Genomic DNA, 21,517 nt, shown 5'->3' on the forward strand with positions numbered 1-21,517 from the left:
TAGTTTTCATTCGTCCTTCAGTGGTTTTTCTCTGCCTTAACTCATCAATGGAAAGATATTGATCAATAAAAGGATGGAAGGAAAAGGAACAAAAGGGACAACGAAGGAAGTGTTTTCACATCAGAGTTTGGTCTCGCTCCCCAGGAATTTGGTCACCCTCTTGCTCGTGCACATGAACATACACTGCGATAAGGTGTAATGGATTTATGCGATGTCAGATTACACAGCATGCACTGAAGCAGATTGCGGTGGTCTGTTGATCCTTTTCTAAGCGCAGCAGATCTTACACTAGTCTCAGGATTCGACAGACAACCCACAAGCTGTTCAGTGACTGTCTGATGCTTAGTGCACAATAACGGCTAGCTCTGGCTTAACTTACCACCAGCTACAAACTGAAAATGGCTGGCTTTACATAAAGTACATGAGCACACAGTCTGCTTGGAAACTAAGCTTGGGCTATATACAAGGTAAGTGTGTATATCACTGTAGCAGTAAAACTACACTACAGTTCAAAAGTTTGGGGTCAGTAAGATTTGTTTTTGGCATTTATAATGTTACCAATGATTTCTACAGTATTCACAGTATCAGTGTACTTGCATCACCCCTGATCTTTTCCTAACTGACGTTCCGCAATGAATTGTTCAGGTTTAAACTCGGTTTTCTCTGACCTTTATATCATATGAGAGGTCACAGCCTCACTGAGGATCTCATGTCTGCTGTCGTGAACTGATCTTGTCCATGCAACAATGCACACACTCTCTTAAACAGCAATGCAGTGATCTGAAATGACCTCTCCACATTTACCTCTCCTTTTATCCATCTCTCTCTCTCTCTCTCTCTCTCTCTCTCTCTCTCTCTCTCTCTCTCTCTCTCATGGAGTGGGTTTGCGTGAGTGGATGCGTGTGTGAGAGCGTTTCTAATTGTTATATATTGTTGTTTCTACGTTTTTCTTTTTTCTTTTTCTGAAATATTTTATTTTTTATTTTTTCTCTTTTTCTTTTCTTTTCTTTTCTTTTTTCTTTTCTTTTCTTTTGATTGTTTGTTTTTTCCTTTCTACTGTGCGGCCTTGGTTGGCGTGCACATGGCTTCTTCTCCTGCGGGGGGAACGCCGTCGGTTTCCCTCCGGAATGGGTTTAGATGTGTACCGGAGGCGACCGCTTCGATTGAGGATGTATTGGTTGTAGTTGGTGATCAGATTGGTCACGAAAATATAAATTCAGCATCAAGAATGAATAAGGCTGTAGTAGTGTTTTTGAAGAACGAACAATTTGTAAATCAAATAATTGAAAATGGGCTTTGGGTGAAAGGAATGTTTGTGCCGACAACTCCGTTGTATGCACCGGCTACCAAAGTCACAGTCTCAAACGTTCCTCCGTTCATTAAAAGTGAAGCGATTGTTAAAGAATTGTCTCGTTTTGGGAAAATAGTCAGTTCAGTTAAGATGGTACCTCTAGGATGTAAAAACCCGGCACTGAAACATGTGCTGTCTTTTAGAAGACAAGTTCATATGTTTTTAAATTCTCAGGATAAAACTTTGGACGTGTCTTTTAGAGTAAATGACGGCGATAGCTCCTATGTGTTATATGCAAGCACCGAAAGCTTACGGTGTTTTGAGTGTGGTGATATAGGCCACAAACGATTCTCGTGTCCACATAAAAATAGACCAGAGGAGAATCGGATAAGAGAAGAACAAGAGGTGGAAAACGAAGTTACAGTGGAGAGTCAGGTTGACCAGAATCGGATAACAGAGAAAGTCTCGGCAGTTCAAGGCGTGGATACTGTTCAAGAGAAAGAGGTGAGTGCAAATTCTAGTGATTCTGCTGGTTTTTTGCTAGAACAGCCTTGTTGTAGCAGTGAAATAGCCTTAAAAGGGGTGACTGCTGTTGAAGAGGTGGTTTCTGATGAGGTCGTATTTATGAGTCAAGATGATGGAATAAAAAATGATGATGACGATGATGATGATGATTGTTGTTCTGATATGTCTGATTGTCCAAAAGAAGGTGAGGATTTATACACAGTGGAACAGATTAATGTGTTTCTGGATGAAACAAAAGGCAGAAGGGTAGAGGTTGCTGATTATTTTCCGGATTTGGATAAATTCATTGCTTCAGTGGTGTGGGCGCGGAAGACGTACAATTTTTCCGTGTTATCGCAACAAAAGCGCTTTCGGTTAAAAAAACTTTTAGGCACGATTAGGCAAAAGAAAAGAGTAGGAAAGGAGGCGAAGGGAGTTTATAAAAAAATATAATGGCTGGTTGTCTGTCTCTTTGTTTGTCCTTTCTTTTCTGCTTTTCTTTATCTCTTTTTCTCATGGAGCCATTGCGAGTAACATCCTTAAATGTAAATGGCCTTAGAGATAGGAAAAAACAAGCGTTGCTTTTAGAATCTTTGAAATAAAAAAACTCTGGAGTAACTTTTCTTCAAGAGACCCACAGCGATAAAAGTAACGAAGTGGAATGGGGCTTATGGTGGGAAGGGAAGTATATCCTTAGTCACGGTACTAATGTTAGTTCGGGGGTTGCAATATGCTTTAGTCCGAGTTGCAAGGTTAATGTTTTATCTAAACATGAGATAGAGCCTGGTCGTGCATTAGTTGTAAAAGCTGAATTAAATACTTTTAATATATTTTTTGTGAATATCTATGCACATAATAAAGGATCTGAGAGAATTGTCCTTTTTAAGAAAATTGAGGCGTTTCTAAGTGCATTAAAATCAAAAGATATTGTTATTATGGGAGGAGATTTTAATTGTACTTTAGATTTTAGCATGGACAGGAATAGTGAAGAAATACATTATCAGTCTTCATCTGTTTTGGCAAACATTGTTAAAAAGTTAGAGCTAAATGATGTATGGAGAACTGAAAATCCATCCTTAAAACAGTATACCTGGGTTAAGGCTTCAGAAGGAAGGGTTTATGCGGCAAGATTAGACAGGTTTTATATTTCAAATAACTCAAGGAATAGAGTCTGTAATGCTGATATAATCCCTAATATTATCTCAGATCATAAAATGATTACAATAGATTGTGTATTAGCAAAGCAAAAAAATGTGGGTTCATATTGGCATTTTAATAAGAAGCTATTACAAGATGCTGTTTTTTGTGAAAATTTTAATTATTTTTGGCAAAAATGGCAAATGCAGAAAAATGATTTTAGAGACATTATTCAGTGGTGGGAAATTGGAAAAACCCAAATTAGGGTTTTCTGTCAACAATACTCTTGCTTTTCCTCAAAAATAATAAAAAGTACGATTAAAGAACTTGAAACGGAGATTCTTGAAATAGAAAATAAAATGTTGGAAAGACATGAAAATATATTACAAAATGTTATCAAAGAAAAAAAGCTACAGTTAGAAAACTTATTACAAGGAAAAGTAAAAGGAGCTCTTATTAGAGCTCGTTTTTCTCACATTAGAGATATTGATGGACCAACATCTTTCTTTTTTAATTTGGAACAAAAAGTGTGTCAAGAGAAACAAATGTGGTGTTTAAGAAATGATAGAGGTGATTTATGCTATGATCCATCTGAAATGAGTAAATATGTTGTTGATTTTTATTCTAAATTGTATGATGACGAAACGACAGATTTGGATTGTAAAACTGAATTATTGGATTCAATTCCAAAACTTGACTTGGAGAATAAAGATCTTATAGATTGTATTTTAAGTTTTGAAGAAGTAACTAGAGCTGTACAAGAGTTATCAACAGGAAAGTCTCCTGGTTTAGATGGTCTTCCCTCAGAATTTTTAAAATATTTTTGGGGAATTATTGGTAAAGATTATTATGAAATGATTTTATATTCGATACAAACAGGTTGTTTACCTACTAGTTGTAGAAGAGCAATTCTTTCTCTTCTACCTAAAAAAGGTGATCTTACTTTGCTTAAGAATTGGAGGCCTGTAGCTTTGCTGACTACGGATTACAAGATCTTCTCTAAGTGTATCTCTAATAGATTGAATGAACATATGGGTGTATTAATTCACAGTGATCAATCTTATTGTATAAAGAATAGATGCATTAGAGATAATTTATTTCTTATAAGAGATGTCATTGATTATTCGATGTTAAATGATATGGATTTAGGAATATTATCCCTAGACCAAGAAAAGGCTTTCGACAGAGTGGATCACTCTTATCTGTTTGATGTTTTAAGCGCAAATGGCTGTGGAAATGGTTTTATTTCATGGATTCGATTACTTTATGAAAAAGCCGAATGTATGGTAAAAGTCCCTGGAGGGCTAAGTATACCTATAAAAGTCAGAAGAGGAATAAGGCAGGGTTGCCCACTTTCGGGTCAACTTTACAGTCTAGTTATTGAACCCTTTCTGTGTAAATTGAGAACCTCATTAAAGGGTTTATTCATTGAAGGATCGTTTAACAAACCCATACAACTTTCGGCTTATGCTGATGATCTTACTGTAATAATAAAAGATAAAGAAGATATACAAAGCATATTAAGTTGTATTGAATGTTATGAAAAGGCCTCTTCGGCCAAAATAAATTGGGGGAAGAGTGAAGCTCTATGGTGTGGAACCACAAGCTTGACACCAAGACTACCTGGAAATGTTGAATGGAGTAGAGATGGTTTAAAATTTTTAGGGGTTTTTTTAGGTTCTGACTTGTATAAAAAGAAAAACTGGGATGGACTGATTGAAAAGATGTGTGTACGGTTGTCCAACTGGAAATGGCTAATCCCTAAATTATCATACAGAGGAAGAGTCTTGATCGCAAATAATCTTATTGCATCTTCATTGTGGCATAAAATGGCTATTTTGGATCCTCCTTCTGACCTCATGAAGGAAATTCAGAGACAATTGGTTAATTTTTTTTGGTCAGGACAGCATTGGCTGAGAGCGGCTGCCCTGTATTTACCAATTTGTGAAGGAGGTCAAGGACTTATTGACATTGAATGCAGAGTTGCTGCTTTTAGATTACAGGCTGCTCAAAGACTTTTGTATAAAAGGCTCGTCAGATGGACAGATGTGGCCTGTGGATTGCTGAAAAAAGGAGGACAGTTGGACCTTGATCGACATCTTTTTTTAATGGATCTTGATGGAGTGGACTTAAGCGGTTTAACACCTTTTTATAAGACAATGCTTAGGGTTTGGAAAGTTTTCTCAAACTCCCGAAATCAAGGATCCATACAAAGTTTTTGGGGAAAAGAAGAACCTATATTGTATAATCCTGTGATCACTGTGAAAAGTTTAAATTCTGTTTCAGTAAGAAATGCACTTGTAAGAGCTGGTCTCATCAAGGTGTCATGTTTTTTGAATAATGATGGGTGGTTAACCCCAGAAGATGTTGCAACAAAGATTGGTGTGAAATCCTTGCGTTTTTCTGAAAGACTTTTAACTGAAATTATAGCTGCCGTACCTTCTGAATTTAAATGTGCTCTGAATGAAGAATTAATAGGAGGAGAAAAGGAGGATAATGTGAAAGTTTTTCCGGAATTGGAAATAAAAATGTGTGTGGACTCATGGCAAGAGGAGGAGGGAAAATTACTCACATTCAACACTCCAGAACTCAGTTTATTCAGCGAGGTGGGCAAGAGATCCATGTATCTTGTTTGTGTAAAAGTAATACGTTTTCAAGAATTGAAACAAGTATGTGAGTCTAAATGGCGAGCAATATTTGGTAGAGATTTCTCACCTAAATATAGCTGGAGAACTTTATACAAAATTCCTATTGATAAAAGAACTGCTGACTTACAGTGGAGGATCACGCATGGAATATTAACCACAAATAAACATAAAGCTCATTTGGACTCCAGTGTTAGTGATACTTGCCCTTTTTGTTCAGAAACTGAGACTGTTTTTCATTTGTTTTCGGAGTGTAACAGATTAGAGTTGGTTTTTCAAATGTTAAATGAATGGTGTGATATGGTGGGTCATGTTTTTAGCCAAGAACTTTTTATTTATGGTCCTAAGTATCGGTATAAAACAAGAAATGTTGATGTATTTTTGAATTATTTGTTTGGACAAGTAAAATTAAGTATATGGTTGACACGAAAGGCTAAGATTTTGGAAAAAGGTTCCACTAATGTTGTTTTAACATGTAAAGGATTGATTTCTGCTCGTTTAGCGGTTGAATTTGCCTATTATAAACTAGTTGAAAAATTGGAAATTTTTGAGGAAGTTTGGTGTTTAAACGGGATTTTATGCAAAATAAGTGACGGGTGTTTAGAAATGAAGCTGTAAATTATATTATTGTTTATTTATTTTTGTTTATTTATTTATTTTTGTATTTTTTGTTTTGTTTTTGTATAAATTTGTTTTGTGCGTATGTGTAATGATGTAATTATGCAAACCTGTTTTTAATTGTAATTAAAGGGTTTTGAAAAGTCAAAAGTCTCTCTCTCTCTCTCTCTCTCTCTCTCTCTCTCTCTCTCTCTCTCTCTCTCTCTCTCTCTCTCTCTCTCTCTCTCTCTCTCTCTCTCTCTCTCTCTCTCTCTCTCTCTCTCTCTCTCTCTCTCTCTCTCTCTCTCTCTCTCTCTACAGCCTGATGAACTGACTAATGTCCTGGAGATTTGTAACATAGTGTTTACCAGTATGTTCACCCTGGAGATGATCCTCAAGCTTACTGCCTTTGGCTTCTTTGAATATCTGAGAAATCCCTACAACATCTTTGATGGCATTATTGTGATCATCAGGTAAATGGATTTACTTTTATAGTTTGTCGAATGCCTGAAAAAAACACATTGTGGGTATTTTAGTTTTTAAAGTAATTAATTAATTATATTATAAGGTATATTATTGAATGAAAATCATAATATTATATGTCTTATGGGTGTTTCTTCAACTGTGGTCATTTTTGGTCTTAAAAAAAATTAACTGTTGATACATTTTTCACACACTCACCAGTCCGTTTAATTTATGGATTCCCATCCGCTTGAGGTCGCCTATTCAAAACAAAGGCATAGTTTGATGACGCCAAGTTTGAGCGCAGCATCTTGGGACATGTGGTCTTCACCTCAGCTCACACCTCACACATCAGGATAGGACTATCATGTTCATGGATGCGGTCATTTTGTTACTGAAGTATGAAGCAGAGAAGGACCGAGTGTTGTTGAGCTGAGCAAGGCCCAGGAGCGATTGTTAATATGATGAATGCAACACATGCCTAGCGAGCACCGGGACTTTTATTATGACGGGACACTGTCACCGGGTTTTCCGGTCATGAGTGTCAGATAACTCTTACTCATGACCGGAAAAGCAGAAATAGCGCAGCTCTGTTTATCATATTTGATGCATTTAATGTGTTTAAAATTATGTTATGTTACTCTGTGCGTTCGCTCAGCGGATCTTGTGACACTTGTTGCACACTGCTATATATAAACTGTCATTTTATGGAGGAAATTATGTACTGTAAATAATGTTCACATATTTTAGTCTTTTTTAGATCATAGTTTTAAACTTAGTATGAAAATCCATAAAAAATATTATTACAATACTATATTAAGATTGAAAGTATGGGTCTGGGACATCGGTGAAATCAATCTAATGATCACAAATCATGAGGACAATAGATTTCCCCATGCATATTTGTTCAATGAATTCACTGCGTTAACTAGTCTCAGCCTCAGACATCATGCCCACTGACCATTGGCTGAACGTCTGATACATATGGAACACTTTTCTGGAAGCACTTCAGGAGTTTCGAAGTTGTCATCTGATTGTTTGAATTTGCATATAGTTATTTAATGAATAATTTATAAATGCACGCCGGTCTGTTAATGCAGGGACATCGACTTTACATTTTCACGCCCCTAAACATGATGCGGAACAAATCGAACTGTGATTGTGTGGGTTACATGTCAGTCTAATGTCCTAATGTCCTCGACCAATGAAAGCTGCGATGGAGTCCAGACCTTCTGCCGTCAATCTGAAGGTCTGGCTATGCGAGACTATGGGTTGACCAACAGAAGGCTGCTTGGTTTAAAAGTAACTAAAGTGCGAGTCATCACACGTCATATCACTACATTATTAACAATGGACACTTGAGAACATTTTACAAAAGTGTGTGAAGTTAAAGAAACACCCTTAAATAATAGTTTCTTAATTTAATCAACCATTTTTTGTGAATGTCTGTATAGTGTATGTGAGATCATTGGGCAGTCTGATGGGGGTCTGTCAGTCCTAAGGACATTCAGACTGTTGAGGGTCATAAAGCTGGTGCGGTTCATGCCAGCTCTGCGAAGACAGCTGGTGGTCCTGATGAAGACCATGGACAATGTGGCCACCTTCTGCATGTTACTAATGCTCTTTATCTTCATATTCAGGTGGGTTGGTCTATGCAATTATTAGAGAATGAAACCCAATGTGCTTCGTATCTGTGTGCTTACTCATAGTCTCTGTCCTTTTCCGAGCTCATACTCCGTTGTAATAAACGCCATACACTTTATCACACAAAGCTGCCTGGGTTCATAAAAATCCCACACCTGACAACAGCCCCCTCCTCGCAGCTGGATCATGCCGGGCTCTGCATGGCTGAGCGTCTCAGCTGCACAGGCTGCTCAGAGTACACCTTAGCTTCAGTTGCGAGTGACAGGCCCATAAGGATCAGAGTGAGATTGATGGCGAGCAGAACAATAACACTCAGGCCCCTGGTGCCCACTGACTCACCCGCCTTCCCCCTGCAGCGCTGCAATTCCAGCAGAGTGCACAGAGACAGATGGAGGCTGCTGTAGGATTGAGTGCATAAACCAATCCTGCCGATTCGTCTTTCCCACTCACGTTTAGCTTTCAGCGACCCCTCCCCCCACCAAGCATCTCAATTTATAACCCCTCATCTAAAAACAATGCCCTGATTTATGTCTCTTAAATGGATAGAGTTGTCCCCAGCCTGCGGGTACAGTCAACAAGCTTTTGTAACTGTTAGCAGATGTCTGGAATGATGCGTCTTTGGAGGAAATTGAGAGAATGAATCAGCATTACAGACTCGAAGCTATAGTTGGGCCAGTTATTAATCAGCTTCATCATCGCTCTGCTGCATAGAGAACTGTTTAACAAAAATGAAGTTTGTCTTTCACTAGGTGTTGTAAATGCATTGTAATTGAACCATTGGCTAAGCCACGCCCTCCTTAGTTACTGTTGCTACGCTTGTCAAGCTTTGCGTCTGGCATGTCTATTACAGTATGTATGCGCCGGTGTCAGACTTTTCCAAGGAGATGATTAGTCATTTTTGGCGAACAGGTGAAATATCTGAGAGCAAGACAAAAGGGACCGCAGTATGCATTCGCATGATATATCCACGACATACTATGCAACCAATTAGAGAATAATTTCATTAAAATTGAAGCTAAAGCCTATAGTCCCAGTGCAATAAGCAGCCACCTCATACATGTTCATGCACAGCAGGGTAAGTGAAATTAGAAAATAATCAAATAATTATAAAAACAGCTGATAATTATATCAAACAGCTTATCCATAAATCTTGTGGAATAAACAAGAGATTAGCCTGACCAATTTGCAATGATTCTCCCGCTTATATTTAGCGCATCAGGCTACTACTCACACTTTGTGAGTCTAATCTATGCCTTGGACCTTTCACTAGCCAAAGATACATCAAAAACCCCACATCATATGATGAAGGTCTTAATTTTGTTTAAAACTACAATTAAAAATCTAAAAATAAAGTTACAAGACGTTATATATACTGAATTCTATGTAATCATTTACATCAATCAAAAACCTGACTCACTTAAGCCCCTTTCACACTGCGATTCCGGCAAATACACGGATAATGCGACCCGGCATCTGTTCCCGGGCCACTAAATTTGGTCCATTCACACTGCCAGCGAAATGCCATAATATGTGCGCTTTCACACACAAAGCTTAACGGTCCCGGGTCGAGTTGACATGTGACATCCTGATGTGATGTATAATGGCGAGCGATCTCAGCTTCAGCGCGGATAGTAAGGAGCTCCGTGGTCTCGACTTGTGTCCAGTTTGCACATAATTTCTGTTTGTTTAATTTTACTTTATTTTGTATATGAACACTCTCTGCGTTTAAAACACCGACCAGCTCTTCTGGCACTGCAGGGTTGTATTATTGAAAAAACAAGCTCTAGGAGTCGCACGATAACTACGTACACGTTGCGGCATTACTTTCGGCTTTTGTTCACACAGCGCTCGTCCCGGGTCGAATATACCGCAATATTACTAGGTCCCCGACCCGGGTAGAATTCGGTAATCAATCCCGGGACGTGGTTGCTTTCACACAGAAGGCGACCCGGCAATGTTCCGGGAATATTGCGGGTCCGACGTGCAGTGTGAAAGGGGCTCTACTCATTGACTCTCTCCCACTCACTCACTCACTCACTGACTCACTCACTGACTCACTCACTCACACACTCACTCACACTCAATCACTCACTCACGCACTCACTCACACTCTCACTCACTCACTCACTCACTCACTCACTGACTCACTCACGCACACACTCACTCACTCACGCACTCACTCACGCACTCACTCACTCACGCACTCACTCACTCACGCACGCACTCACTCACTCACTCACTCACGCACTCACTCACTCACGCACTCACTCACTCACTCACTCACTCACGCACTCACTCACACACTCACGCACTCACTCACTCACTCACGCACTCACTCACTCACTCACTCACTCACTCACACACTCACTCACTCACATACTCACTCACTCACATACTCACTTACTCAGTCACTTACTCACTCACTCACACACTCACTCACTCACTCACTCACTCACATACTCACTTACTCAGTCACTTACTCACTCACTCACTCTCTCACTCTCTCACTCACTCACTTAGTCACTCACTTATTCACACACTCACTTACGCACGTACTCACTCACTCACTCACTCACTCACACACACACTCACTCACGCACTCACTAACTCTCACTTTCTCACACACTCACTCACTCACTCACGCACTCACTCACTTACTCACTCACTCACTAACTTACTCACACACTCACTTACTCACTCACTAACTTACTCACACACTCACTTACTCACTCACTCACTCACTCACACACTCACTTACTCACTCACTCACTCAATTACTCACTCACTCACGCACTCACTAACTCTCACTTACTCACTCACTCACGCACTCACTCACACACTCACTTACTCACGCACTCACTAACTCTCTCACTTACTCACACACTCACTCACTTAATCAGGCACTCACTTACTCACGCACTCACTTACTCACTCCCTCACTCACTCACTTACTCACGCACTCACTAACTCTCACTTACTCACTCACTCACTCACTCACTCTCTCACACACTCACTCACTCACTCACACACTCACTCACTCACGCTCTCACTAACTCACTCACTCACTCACTCACTTACTCACTCCCTCACGCACTCACTTACTCACTCACTCACTTACTCTCTCACTCACTCACTCACTCACTCACTCACTTACTCACACACTCTCTCACTTACTCACTCCCTCCCTCACTCACTCACTCACTCACTCACTCACGCACTTACTCACGCACTCACTCACTTTCTCACTCACTCACTTACTCACTCACTCATTCCATCCCTCCCTCCCTCCCTCCCTCACACTCAAAAAACTTACTGTACCTAAAATACATTTCATATATATTTGTATATACACATGAAGTATTACATAATAGTGTCACTCACTCACTCACTCACTCACTCACTCACTCACTCACTCACTCACTCACTCACTCACTCACTCACATACACACTCGTTCACTCACTCACTTATTCACTCTCTATTGTTCTTTCATTTGTTCATTTACTCACTTACTCACTCTCAAATTCACTTACTCCATCACTTACTCACTCACGTACTCACTCACTCATTCACTCACTCACTCACTCACATACTCACTTACTCAGTCACTTACTCTCTCACACACACACACACACACACACACACACACACACACACACACACACACTCACTCACTCACATACTCACTCACTCACTCACTCACTCACTCACTCACATACTCGTTTACTCAGTCACTCACACACTCACACACTCACTTACTTACTCACACACTCACTTACTCACTCACACACTAACTAACTCTCTCACTTACTCACACACACACACACACACTCTCACTCACTCACTTACTCACTCACTCACTCACACACTCACTCACTCACTCACTCACTAACTCTCTCACTCACACACTCACTCACTCACGCACTCACTTACTCACGCACTCACTTACTCACTCACTCACTAACTCTCTCTCTTACACACTCACTCACTCACGCACTCACTTACTCACTCACTCACTCACTAACTCTCTCACTCCCTCTCTCTCTCACTCCCTCTCTCACTCACTCACTTACTCACTCACTCACTCACTCACACACTCACTCACTCACTAACTCTCTCACTTACACACTCACTCACGCACTCACTTACTCACTCACTCACTAACTCTCTCACTTACACACTCACGCACTCACTTACTCACTCTCTCACTCACTCACGCACTCACTTACTCACTCACTCACTCACTCACTAACTCTCTCACTTACACACTCACTCACTCACGCACTCACTTACTCACTCACTCACGCACTCACTTACTCTCTCACTTGCTCACGCGCTCACTCACTCACTTACTCACTCCCTCTGTCACTCACTCACGCACTCACTTACTCACTCACTCACGCACTCACTTACTCTCTCACTTGCTCACGCGCTCACTCACTCACTTACTCACTCCCTCTGTCACTCACTCACACACTCACTCACGCACACACTCACTTACTCACTCACTCACTCACTCACTCACTCACTCACACACTCACTTACTCACTCACGCACTCACTAACTCTCTCACTTACTCACTCACTCACTCACTCACTCACTCACTCACTCACTTACTCACTCTCTCACTCACACACTCACTCACTCACGCACACACTCACTTACTCACTCACTCACTCACTCACTCACTCACTTACTCACTCACACACTCACTTACGCACTCACTAACTCTCTCACTTACTCACTCACACACTCACTCACTCACTCACTCACTCACTCACTCTCTTACTTACTCACACACTCACTCACTATAAGTGTGTAACTATACACATAACAACATAAAAATAGGAAAATGTTCATGTTATTTTGTCACTTATTGAACAGAATGCTAGACAGAGCCATTCATCACCAGTCCTTGCTCTAAGTTAGGCTAGCGCTGGGTGCGTCAGAGAGAGTTATGGCATGCACAGAGATAAAAATGGTATGGACTTATCTATTTCTGGGAGGATACAGTGAATAAGCTGAATTCCCAAAAAGTCGGCGTGTCCCTTTAATTTCATCATTTACTAATACTTTATTAAAATCGTGTTAACATTAGTTAATGCCCTGTGAACTAACATGAACAAACCATGAACAGCTGCATTTGTAAGAACAAACGTTAACAAAGATGAACAAAAACAGTAACAAATGTATTGCTCGTTAGTTCATGTTAGTTAATACATTAACTAATATTAACTAATGGAAGTGTATTGTAAAGTGTTATATTTAATCAATGTTTCATCAACCAATTGCTTAGATTTAATAAATAATAAGCAAATATAGCAGACAATATAATCATGGCCCAGCACAATGAGCAGAATGAGCGGTCTGTCACGTTTCAACCAACAATGCTTGTATATGTTTATAGTATCACCTCTGTCTCATTTTTCTCTTGGTGTGTATTGCATTCTGAATTTGTTGATCCCTCTCTCCAACATGACTGATCTCATCTCTGGCTGCTGTCCAACCAGGACATATGTCTCCTCTCGTTGCACTGATATCATTTTTATAGGCTCCTCACCTCTGACAGACTCATTCATCCCACATCCTGTTGAGGTTGATCGGAAAAATACGGTAACAGAATATCTAAACGCAAGAGCAACATTCAAAGCTTGTTTGTCTGTTTGTGTTCTGCAGTATTCTGGGAATGCACATATTTGGCTGCAAGTTCAGCCTGAAGACAGAGGCCGGGGACACAGTACCTGACAGGAAAAACTTTGACTCCCTGCTTTGGGCTATTGTCACAGTGTTTCAGGTGCGTAGCGATCTCAAAACTCATCTCACTTATGAAAGCACTGCTGCAGGTGACGGGAAACACAGGGCAACTGGGAGCTGGGTGAAAACACATTTTAATCACACACTTATTCTCTGTAGTAGAGTTTAAATGTTTAGACTAAATGTTTTGGTCTATTTTATTATACAATAAAAAGAAAAACTAATTTAAAAAATATTACATGAGATTTGATTTATTAATTTGTTTGTCTTGGCCTGTATACAATAAAAATATAATAAAAAGTAATTAAACATACTATAATATTAAATTTTTTGTTTATTTAATTTTTAATATTATAAATACGTAAAATAAAAATATAAGTAAATTAATTAAAACAAATATAATGTATATAATTTTTTTAAACTAATTTGCTTCCAAATTTATTATAAAGCTTAATATTATTTGATAACGTGTGTGTGTGTGTGTGCGTGCGTGCGTGCGTGCGTGTGTGTGTGTGTGCGCACGTGCATGTGTGCGTGTGCGCGTGCACGTGGGTGTGCGTGTGTTTGTGTCTGCAGATTCTAACTCAAGAGGACTGGAACATGGTTTTGTATAATGGCATGGCCTCTACCTCCCCCCTGGCAGCCCTGTATTTTGTAGCACTCATGACTTTTGGGAACTACGTTCTGTTCAATCTGCTTGTGGCCATCTTAGTCGAAGGATTTCAGGCTGAGGTAAGGTACACACCTTAGGGCATCTGGGTAATTGAGTGTTTTGGTTGATGCACAAAACAATCCTAAACATATCAGGTCCAATGGCTTTTCGGCTTTCACCTGCTAAATATGAAAATTTCACGCCCAATGAGGTTATTTGAATATGTTAACCGTCTGTTGGCAGTGGTGATTTTGGTAATAAGGTCAAATGTGTGCAGGTGTTTAGCAACAAATGACAGCAAGAACATGTTGCTCTAATATCTTACCGCTGTCCTGGGGCATTTTTCCAAAGGCTTTTGTTGTTCTTGCCGGTGAATATATTTTCGTTGTGCATGCTTGTATAAATAGTGTTTCGCAGGCAGGTATGCAGTCTGCAGAAGTAAGTCATCTCTCCAGGGAGCTTGTAGAAGTGGGCATTCAGGTTATGGTCTAGATCTGAGGCACAATGTGAGGGTGAGTGGGGAACTAGAGCAAATGCGACTGACTTTCAGAGGGAGGGCAACAAGATGATGTCATTTCAAAAATACTCATGACTGTTCAGTTATTTTACAAGAGAAATTACTTCCCTCACTCTTGTCTTTTATTTGTCTATGCTCTACACAGCACTAGAATGCCATTGTCAATCCAGTTTTACAGTGGAAAGTAGGGTTATGCTTACACCCTAAGGTTATAAGCATGAGTGAAAACCACATTCTTTACCCAACCTTCCTGACACATGTGCTATATGGATGGATTTGAGCAGTATTTGCTTTTATAATTCAACCTTATTATTGTTCTTGTGTCATTTCCTTTTCTTCTTCTGTCTAAAACAGGGTGACGCTAACCGTTCCTATTCGGATGATGACAGATCATCTTGTAACTTAGAAGATACAGAGAAAAAGGACTCACTCCAGCTGTCAGGTACTGAACTGTGGACTAATTAAAGAAGTGTTCTTAAAGCACAGCTGTGGTTTCCTGTGTGTTTCTGAACCTTCTGTAAAATACTGCAGTTTTTCATTTTGGTTCATTCTGACCAGGAACAAAAAATAATTTCCAAATTATCTAAATTATGGGTTAATAACTATCCTATAATAACCATATAACTAGTAAATAAATATTTTACAATGATGCTAAACTGCGCTATAGTCAGTTATGTGTTAATATTCATACAGTAAGCCTGGTGATGATTTAAATTTGTCAGACCTAGTCATTTAGTCTGAACACCTAATTACTAATGTAACTACAATATTTAGCAGTGATGACCTTTTGCATACAGTATTTTGACTGACGGTAGTAATGGGTTGCTACTGCTAACATTTGCTAACTTCGGCTGAATTTCCTTTTCATCCTCAACTTGATTACTCTATTGCAAGGCCGTAACTATGTCTTGAACATTGGGGGAGGGACACATTTTATTTTATTAAAAAAATTTTTTTATAAAGCATAAAGAAACAGAACAGTGAACAAAATCCTAGGTCTAATTTTAGTTGGGAAATAACCCTTTTGGGACTATTTTCAAACAATATTTGCATTAGTTTGTGTCAAATATATTATTAATCCCAAGATTTTTCGCATGAATAAATATATAGATCGGCTGTTGATGTTCGAAATCCCCAGTGGTCGGCTGGTGGAATTTTTGTTAAACCAGGTCAAAGGTTCCAGGTTCTAATCCACTCTTATATATAATGTCATATATATAATATTTATTTATTTATTTATTTATTTATTTATTTATTTATTCATTCATTCATTCATTCATTCATTCATTTATTTATTTATTTTTCTTCTTCATTAAAATCAAATATGTTCATCAATAATTGTATATTAAGAGCAGGGACACATTTGTGTGCATTTTGTTTTGTGATTTCACCGTGAACAATAGAGTCTCTCTCCGCAACGGCATTAAGCGATAGACGCTCTTGTCTGTGTGTGAAGGGCAGCTGTGTACATGAGCCAAAAGAGAACGCAAACCTGCCTATTTTGATTTGATTGGCCATCTCAATCATTTTGACATTGACCAGCGCTGTTAGACCTGAGGTTAACTTGACTAAAATGTAACTTTTAAACCTTGTTGTCATTCCAACAACAACATACAGAGCGCTACATAAAGAAGTGCAGCAGAGCAGTGCAAGATTTTGAGATGTTGGGGGGGACAATTTGGCCATTTCTAATTATTTGGGCGAATGGGTGGCTATGGCCCTGCTCTATTGGGAACTGTCTTGATGCCGATTGGACGTGAACCGAATCATAGCATTGCCAGTCAGGATTAACAAATTCCTGATTTATTATTAAATTATGATTGAATGCTAAATTCGGAAATTATCACTTTTGTACATTGAGCAGGCAATAATATGTTTAACACATTAATTCTTATTCTTTTGGCTATCCTTTGGTATTTGCCAAGCCACAGGGAAATCTCCCAGTGCTCCCGATGGACAGGCCTACTGTGAACGATGCGTTGAAATGTCTCATTAATATTTGGTCAAAAAAATCATGGCACTTTGAGATCTGAGGACATGGCGTTATGAATAATGCATGTACACACTGAAGCTCTCCACAGACAGAAGACAAACTTACATGCTCCCACCAGTGTTGCCTGGCATTAGAGAAGGGTTAAGACATATCAGAAATCACAGAAGCTTGAAACTTTAATGGGCTTGGTGGAATATACTTCTTAATTCTGCACCACAAACACAAAACAAATAGTGTTTCAACCTATTGTGCCTTGCAATATGATAACTAGTGTTTTCTTCAAATGATTTTGTGATTCTATTCTAATCGGCCTTGGCATGTTTGTTTTTACAGATCCCAAAATCTCCACTTTGACCCCTAATGGGCATCTGGATTTGGCACCTGCACCCAACGCTGGGGGCTTGTACCCATCTGAAAGGCTGAGCTTTGCCTTGGGTTCCTGCAACAGCAGTGCAAGCTCTCTGGGCAGGGCTAGCCTGGAGCAGACAACGCTGGTGAGCCATTTTGGATGCTGCGGTCAACTTGCCATTCATTACAGGGTCTTACTCACCGAGAGGGTACAAAAGCTATATCTTACCACTCCAGCAATCCAAAACCCCTTTAAAAAGCACAAAGAACACAATAATTATCCATCGGCTCTGCATGTATTAGCATTCAGCAAACCATTAATGAAACACTTACTCAGCACTTACTCAGCGAGTCTCGTCTCTACGTGTCTAGCTGGCATTATATTATCATACACACAGAGGGTCATTGAGCGGGCACTCGAAAAGCTGAGAGCAACTTATAAACTACATAATTATTTTACAATGGTTTAAATAATAACAGCCCTTGTGAGGAGGTTGGCTTTTTATAAGGGCTCTAGACGGTGGGGGGAATTAGCTAAGAATCAGTTGAAAGGATGGTTTATTTGCACGTGCTGTCTGTTGTTTTAGCCAGATTCCTCAGAAATTTTGTAAACCAGGTTACACCAGGTTAATACCACTGTTTTAGTACATTAAGGCACTTGAAGGGTGGGTTGCATCAATAAGCATATTTAGCCTGCCTTCGGTTTACCCTCCACCTGTGCTGCTTCATCAGCCCTTTAATTCTAATGATCTTTGTACGTATTTAATCTGTGTTTAAAACTAAGGTGCGCAACACAGCACAGCTCGATGTAAAATAAAACCCATATCTACAATTCTTGACTAGTGTTAAACTTAAGCTTAATTTAATCCTTATAGGTGCACCTACCTTAAGTGTTTTTCACGTTAAGCGTTTTAGAACGTCCCTCTGTTTTTAATGATTGAAATACTGCAGCAGGTGCTGTACAATATATGGACCACCAGTGCTTAAATCTTGCATCTTGTGCACATATTTTAGTTTTTAAGATGGAAAATTGACAGGCTTGTGCTGCAGTTTTATGGCTGTTTTGCCCTCCAGGCCACCACTACAGTCACATGACTGAAAACTACCTGGATCTGAGAAACTTCAATGGACTGTACAGCATCATCCCACCACAGTTTTGTGATTAATACACAACTATAATAATTTTTATACAACAATTAATTAAGTGTATAAAGTCAGAATAAAACAAATAAATATTTATATAATTATTTGTTATCATGAATTGATTTATTAAGTATTTTTGCAAGCTTCAGCGCATTTTGCCTCTACTGCAATCATATCACCTGACGAGGTGGCAACTCATGCGTTTTGATTCATATTAAAAACTGTAACAATTATAATGTCATTTAGAATATTTTCATTCGGGATATTCTGCACACCTAATGGCAGGTTGGATTTCAGAATGGTTGTATTACTATTACAGCATCTACAACTAGTTCCAGGCTGCTTGTTTCACAACCATTCACATTATTGTCAGTGATGAGTATCCTATACACTCTGAGTTGTATATGATCTGGGTGTTTCTGAAGCAAATTAGTTGTTCGAGTTTTATGGCGTGTACCTGGCATAAAACACAGGGTGTGCTTAAATGTTTCAAAAGATTTTTATTTCAAATAAATGCTGTTCGTTTGAAATTTCTGTTTATCAAAGGATCCTGCAAAAAAAGTATTATAGTTTCAGGTGAGGATGATAATAATAAACCTTTCTTGAGCAGCAAATCAGCATATTAGAAGGATTTCTGAAGGACCATGTGACACTAAAGATTGGAGTAACAAAGCTGAAAAGTCAGCTTAACCATTATAGGAATACATTACATTTTTAAAATGGATTAAAATGTATTTATTTTTTAAATGTATATAACGAACAACAATAGTTTTTTTTTTTTTTTGTGCATTTTTTTTGTTTTTTTTTTTGTGCATTTTTAATTGTAAACATACTGGCTCACATTCTTACACTTTAGAAAATTAGTTGTTTTAGTTTTGAGCTTTGCATAAAACACAGTATAGGTAGGTGTTTAAAGGTCCCATGGCATTTTTCAACATTAATATGAGTTCCCCTGAATATTGTCCCCAAAAAAAGATATTTTGATCGGTGTAAACCGAGTTCTGGCTGTCTTTCTCTGCCTTTGAGAAAATGAGAGCCCAGACGAGCTGATCTTGAATTCTCCTGTTATGACGTCATACCAGGAAAGGTTTCCTCCCCTTCCTCTGCTTTGCCCGCCCAGAGAATTAGTGGAGAATGGATTCAGTTTATCAGCCGCGATGTCAGCACACGCTTTACCATACGGATTCAAAAGCACCGCCACAAACAGTGAGTAACAGTGTTCATTAATGCCTGATCTGGGATCAGTGATTTCTGAAGTGTAGCTAATCATTCAAGTTCACACAGACTTTCTTTCTAAATCGTTTAATACTGTCAGTCCTGCAGCTGGCCGTACTGATGCACCAGTGAATCAAGCCAGTGTCTAAAATGATCAACTTCACATTATTTCTGTTAGTAGCATAAAACAAATCTGTTATCTAAATGATTAAAATACAGAGAGCGATCAAAGAACACTCTTTATAATGTTCGGATCTGTCAATCACACGTATATCTGCAGTGCACATTTGTCCAAACTGCCGTTAAGCTGCACAACAGAAGCTCTTACTGTATTCATGTCGATGTCGTGTTTGTGGTTAGTTGTGGTGAAAGCATTTTGTGAGAGAAAAAACGTTGCAAAGTTTATTCAACTTACTGATTATTCAGAGCTCTCAGATACAAACTGAACAACTCGGTAAAATAACACTTTCTCAGCAATCTTTCCCAGCTCTCCGTCTCTCTCTGCACTGGCAGTTCTGCTGCAGCTGCTGCTCGAGCCTCACTAAACCACGCCCCTTCCGCCACATAATCTCATTACAAATGCAAAGATGTCAGCCAATCACAACAGTGGGTGTTTCAATTGAAGTCTCACAGCAGACACGCCCCTTGAAACAGAGCATTCAAGCCAGAGGGATAATATCAGTATAGAAAAATCAGTATAAATCCCTTTTATTTCTAAATTATGACCTAAATTATCACCTCAGGAAACAATAATAAAATAATAATAAAAAATGCATGCCATGGGACCTTTAAGTGCAGGTTCTTATATTGACTATGAACTTGTGTTTTTTGTGTGTCAGTGTCCAGGACGAGCTTCTCTGTACCACAATTGGGGACGGCCCACACGACCCAGTATATGGAGTCGCAGGTCGAGTTGGAACAGCTTAGGGCGATCCTCTAGATGCCTGGGGATGGGGGGCGGAGGTAGTTTACGGGTTCGTAGCCCTCACTCTCGTCCCGCTGAGCAGGAGTCCCTCCTTTCTCCTCCGCCCCCTCCTCTGCATCCGCCTCTGCTCTCTAGACACTTCGTTCCACGTAGAGAACGACGTGCTCTCTCTTTGGAGCTTCCGGAGCTGCTGCAGGTGCCTGGACCAGCCCTGCCCCCTCTGCTTCCCCGGCAACGTAAGAAGAGCTCTGGGGGTCTGGGAAGCGTTGGAGAGCACCAGGACTGTAACGGAAAAGCACCATCTGTCCATCCACAAATCATCAATGAAGTCTACCCTCAGGTCAATGCACGCAAAGACAGGGAGGATCTGGACGATGAGCTGGACTATGTAAGTGTCCAATAGAAATGTTTTGAGGTATATTTCATCATAGTGTCATCATTATGTTCCAAACCAATTTGAATTTGGAGATATTAAGCCAAATGTCCTAAGTGCTCTTATTCCAACAGTGAAAGTAAATGGGGATGGATGCTGCCAAGCTCCAAAAATGACAAACAAAAGCATCATAAAAGCATATAAACATATCATATACCAAGTCTTCTGAATCCATACTTTAGATTTGGGTTCGTTTCAAGCAATCTGTCCATCAAAGAATCCTGAAAAATAAAAAGTGATTCACAGTTTTCATATTAGT

The 21,517-nt window shown here is 39.4% G+C and overlaps 1 protein-coding gene across 4 annotated transcripts in view; it reads left to right on the forward strand.

Annotated features, from left to right (window-relative positions):
- Positions 1-21,517, forward strand: part of cacna1ia (calcium voltage-gated channel subunit alpha1 Ia) — a 285,196-nt gene that overhangs the window by 189,913 nt on the left and 73,766 nt on the right. For all 4 annotated transcript variants that reach the window (XM_067415070.1, XM_067415065.1, XM_067415059.1 and 1 more), the window contains 7 exons: positions 6,496-6,647; positions 8,091-8,276; positions 13,955-14,072; positions 14,609-14,764; positions 15,556-15,643; positions 17,528-17,688; positions 20,740-21,213. In XM_067415070.1, the coding sequence (XP_067271171.1) occupies positions 6,496-6,647; positions 8,091-8,276; positions 13,955-14,072; positions 14,609-14,764; positions 15,556-15,643; positions 17,528-17,688; positions 20,740-21,213 (1,335 nt within the window). The remainder of the gene's footprint in view (positions 1-6,495; positions 6,648-8,090; positions 8,277-13,954; positions 14,073-14,608; positions 14,765-15,555; positions 15,644-17,527; positions 17,689-20,739; positions 21,214-21,517) is intronic.

The sequence above is a fragment of the Pseudorasbora parva genome, chromosome 2 (genome assembly GCF_024679245.1).
Source record: "Pseudorasbora parva isolate DD20220531a chromosome 2, ASM2467924v1, whole genome shotgun sequence".
In the NCBI taxonomy this organism is placed as follows: domain Eukaryota; kingdom Metazoa; phylum Chordata; class Actinopteri; order Cypriniformes; family Gobionidae; genus Pseudorasbora; species Pseudorasbora parva.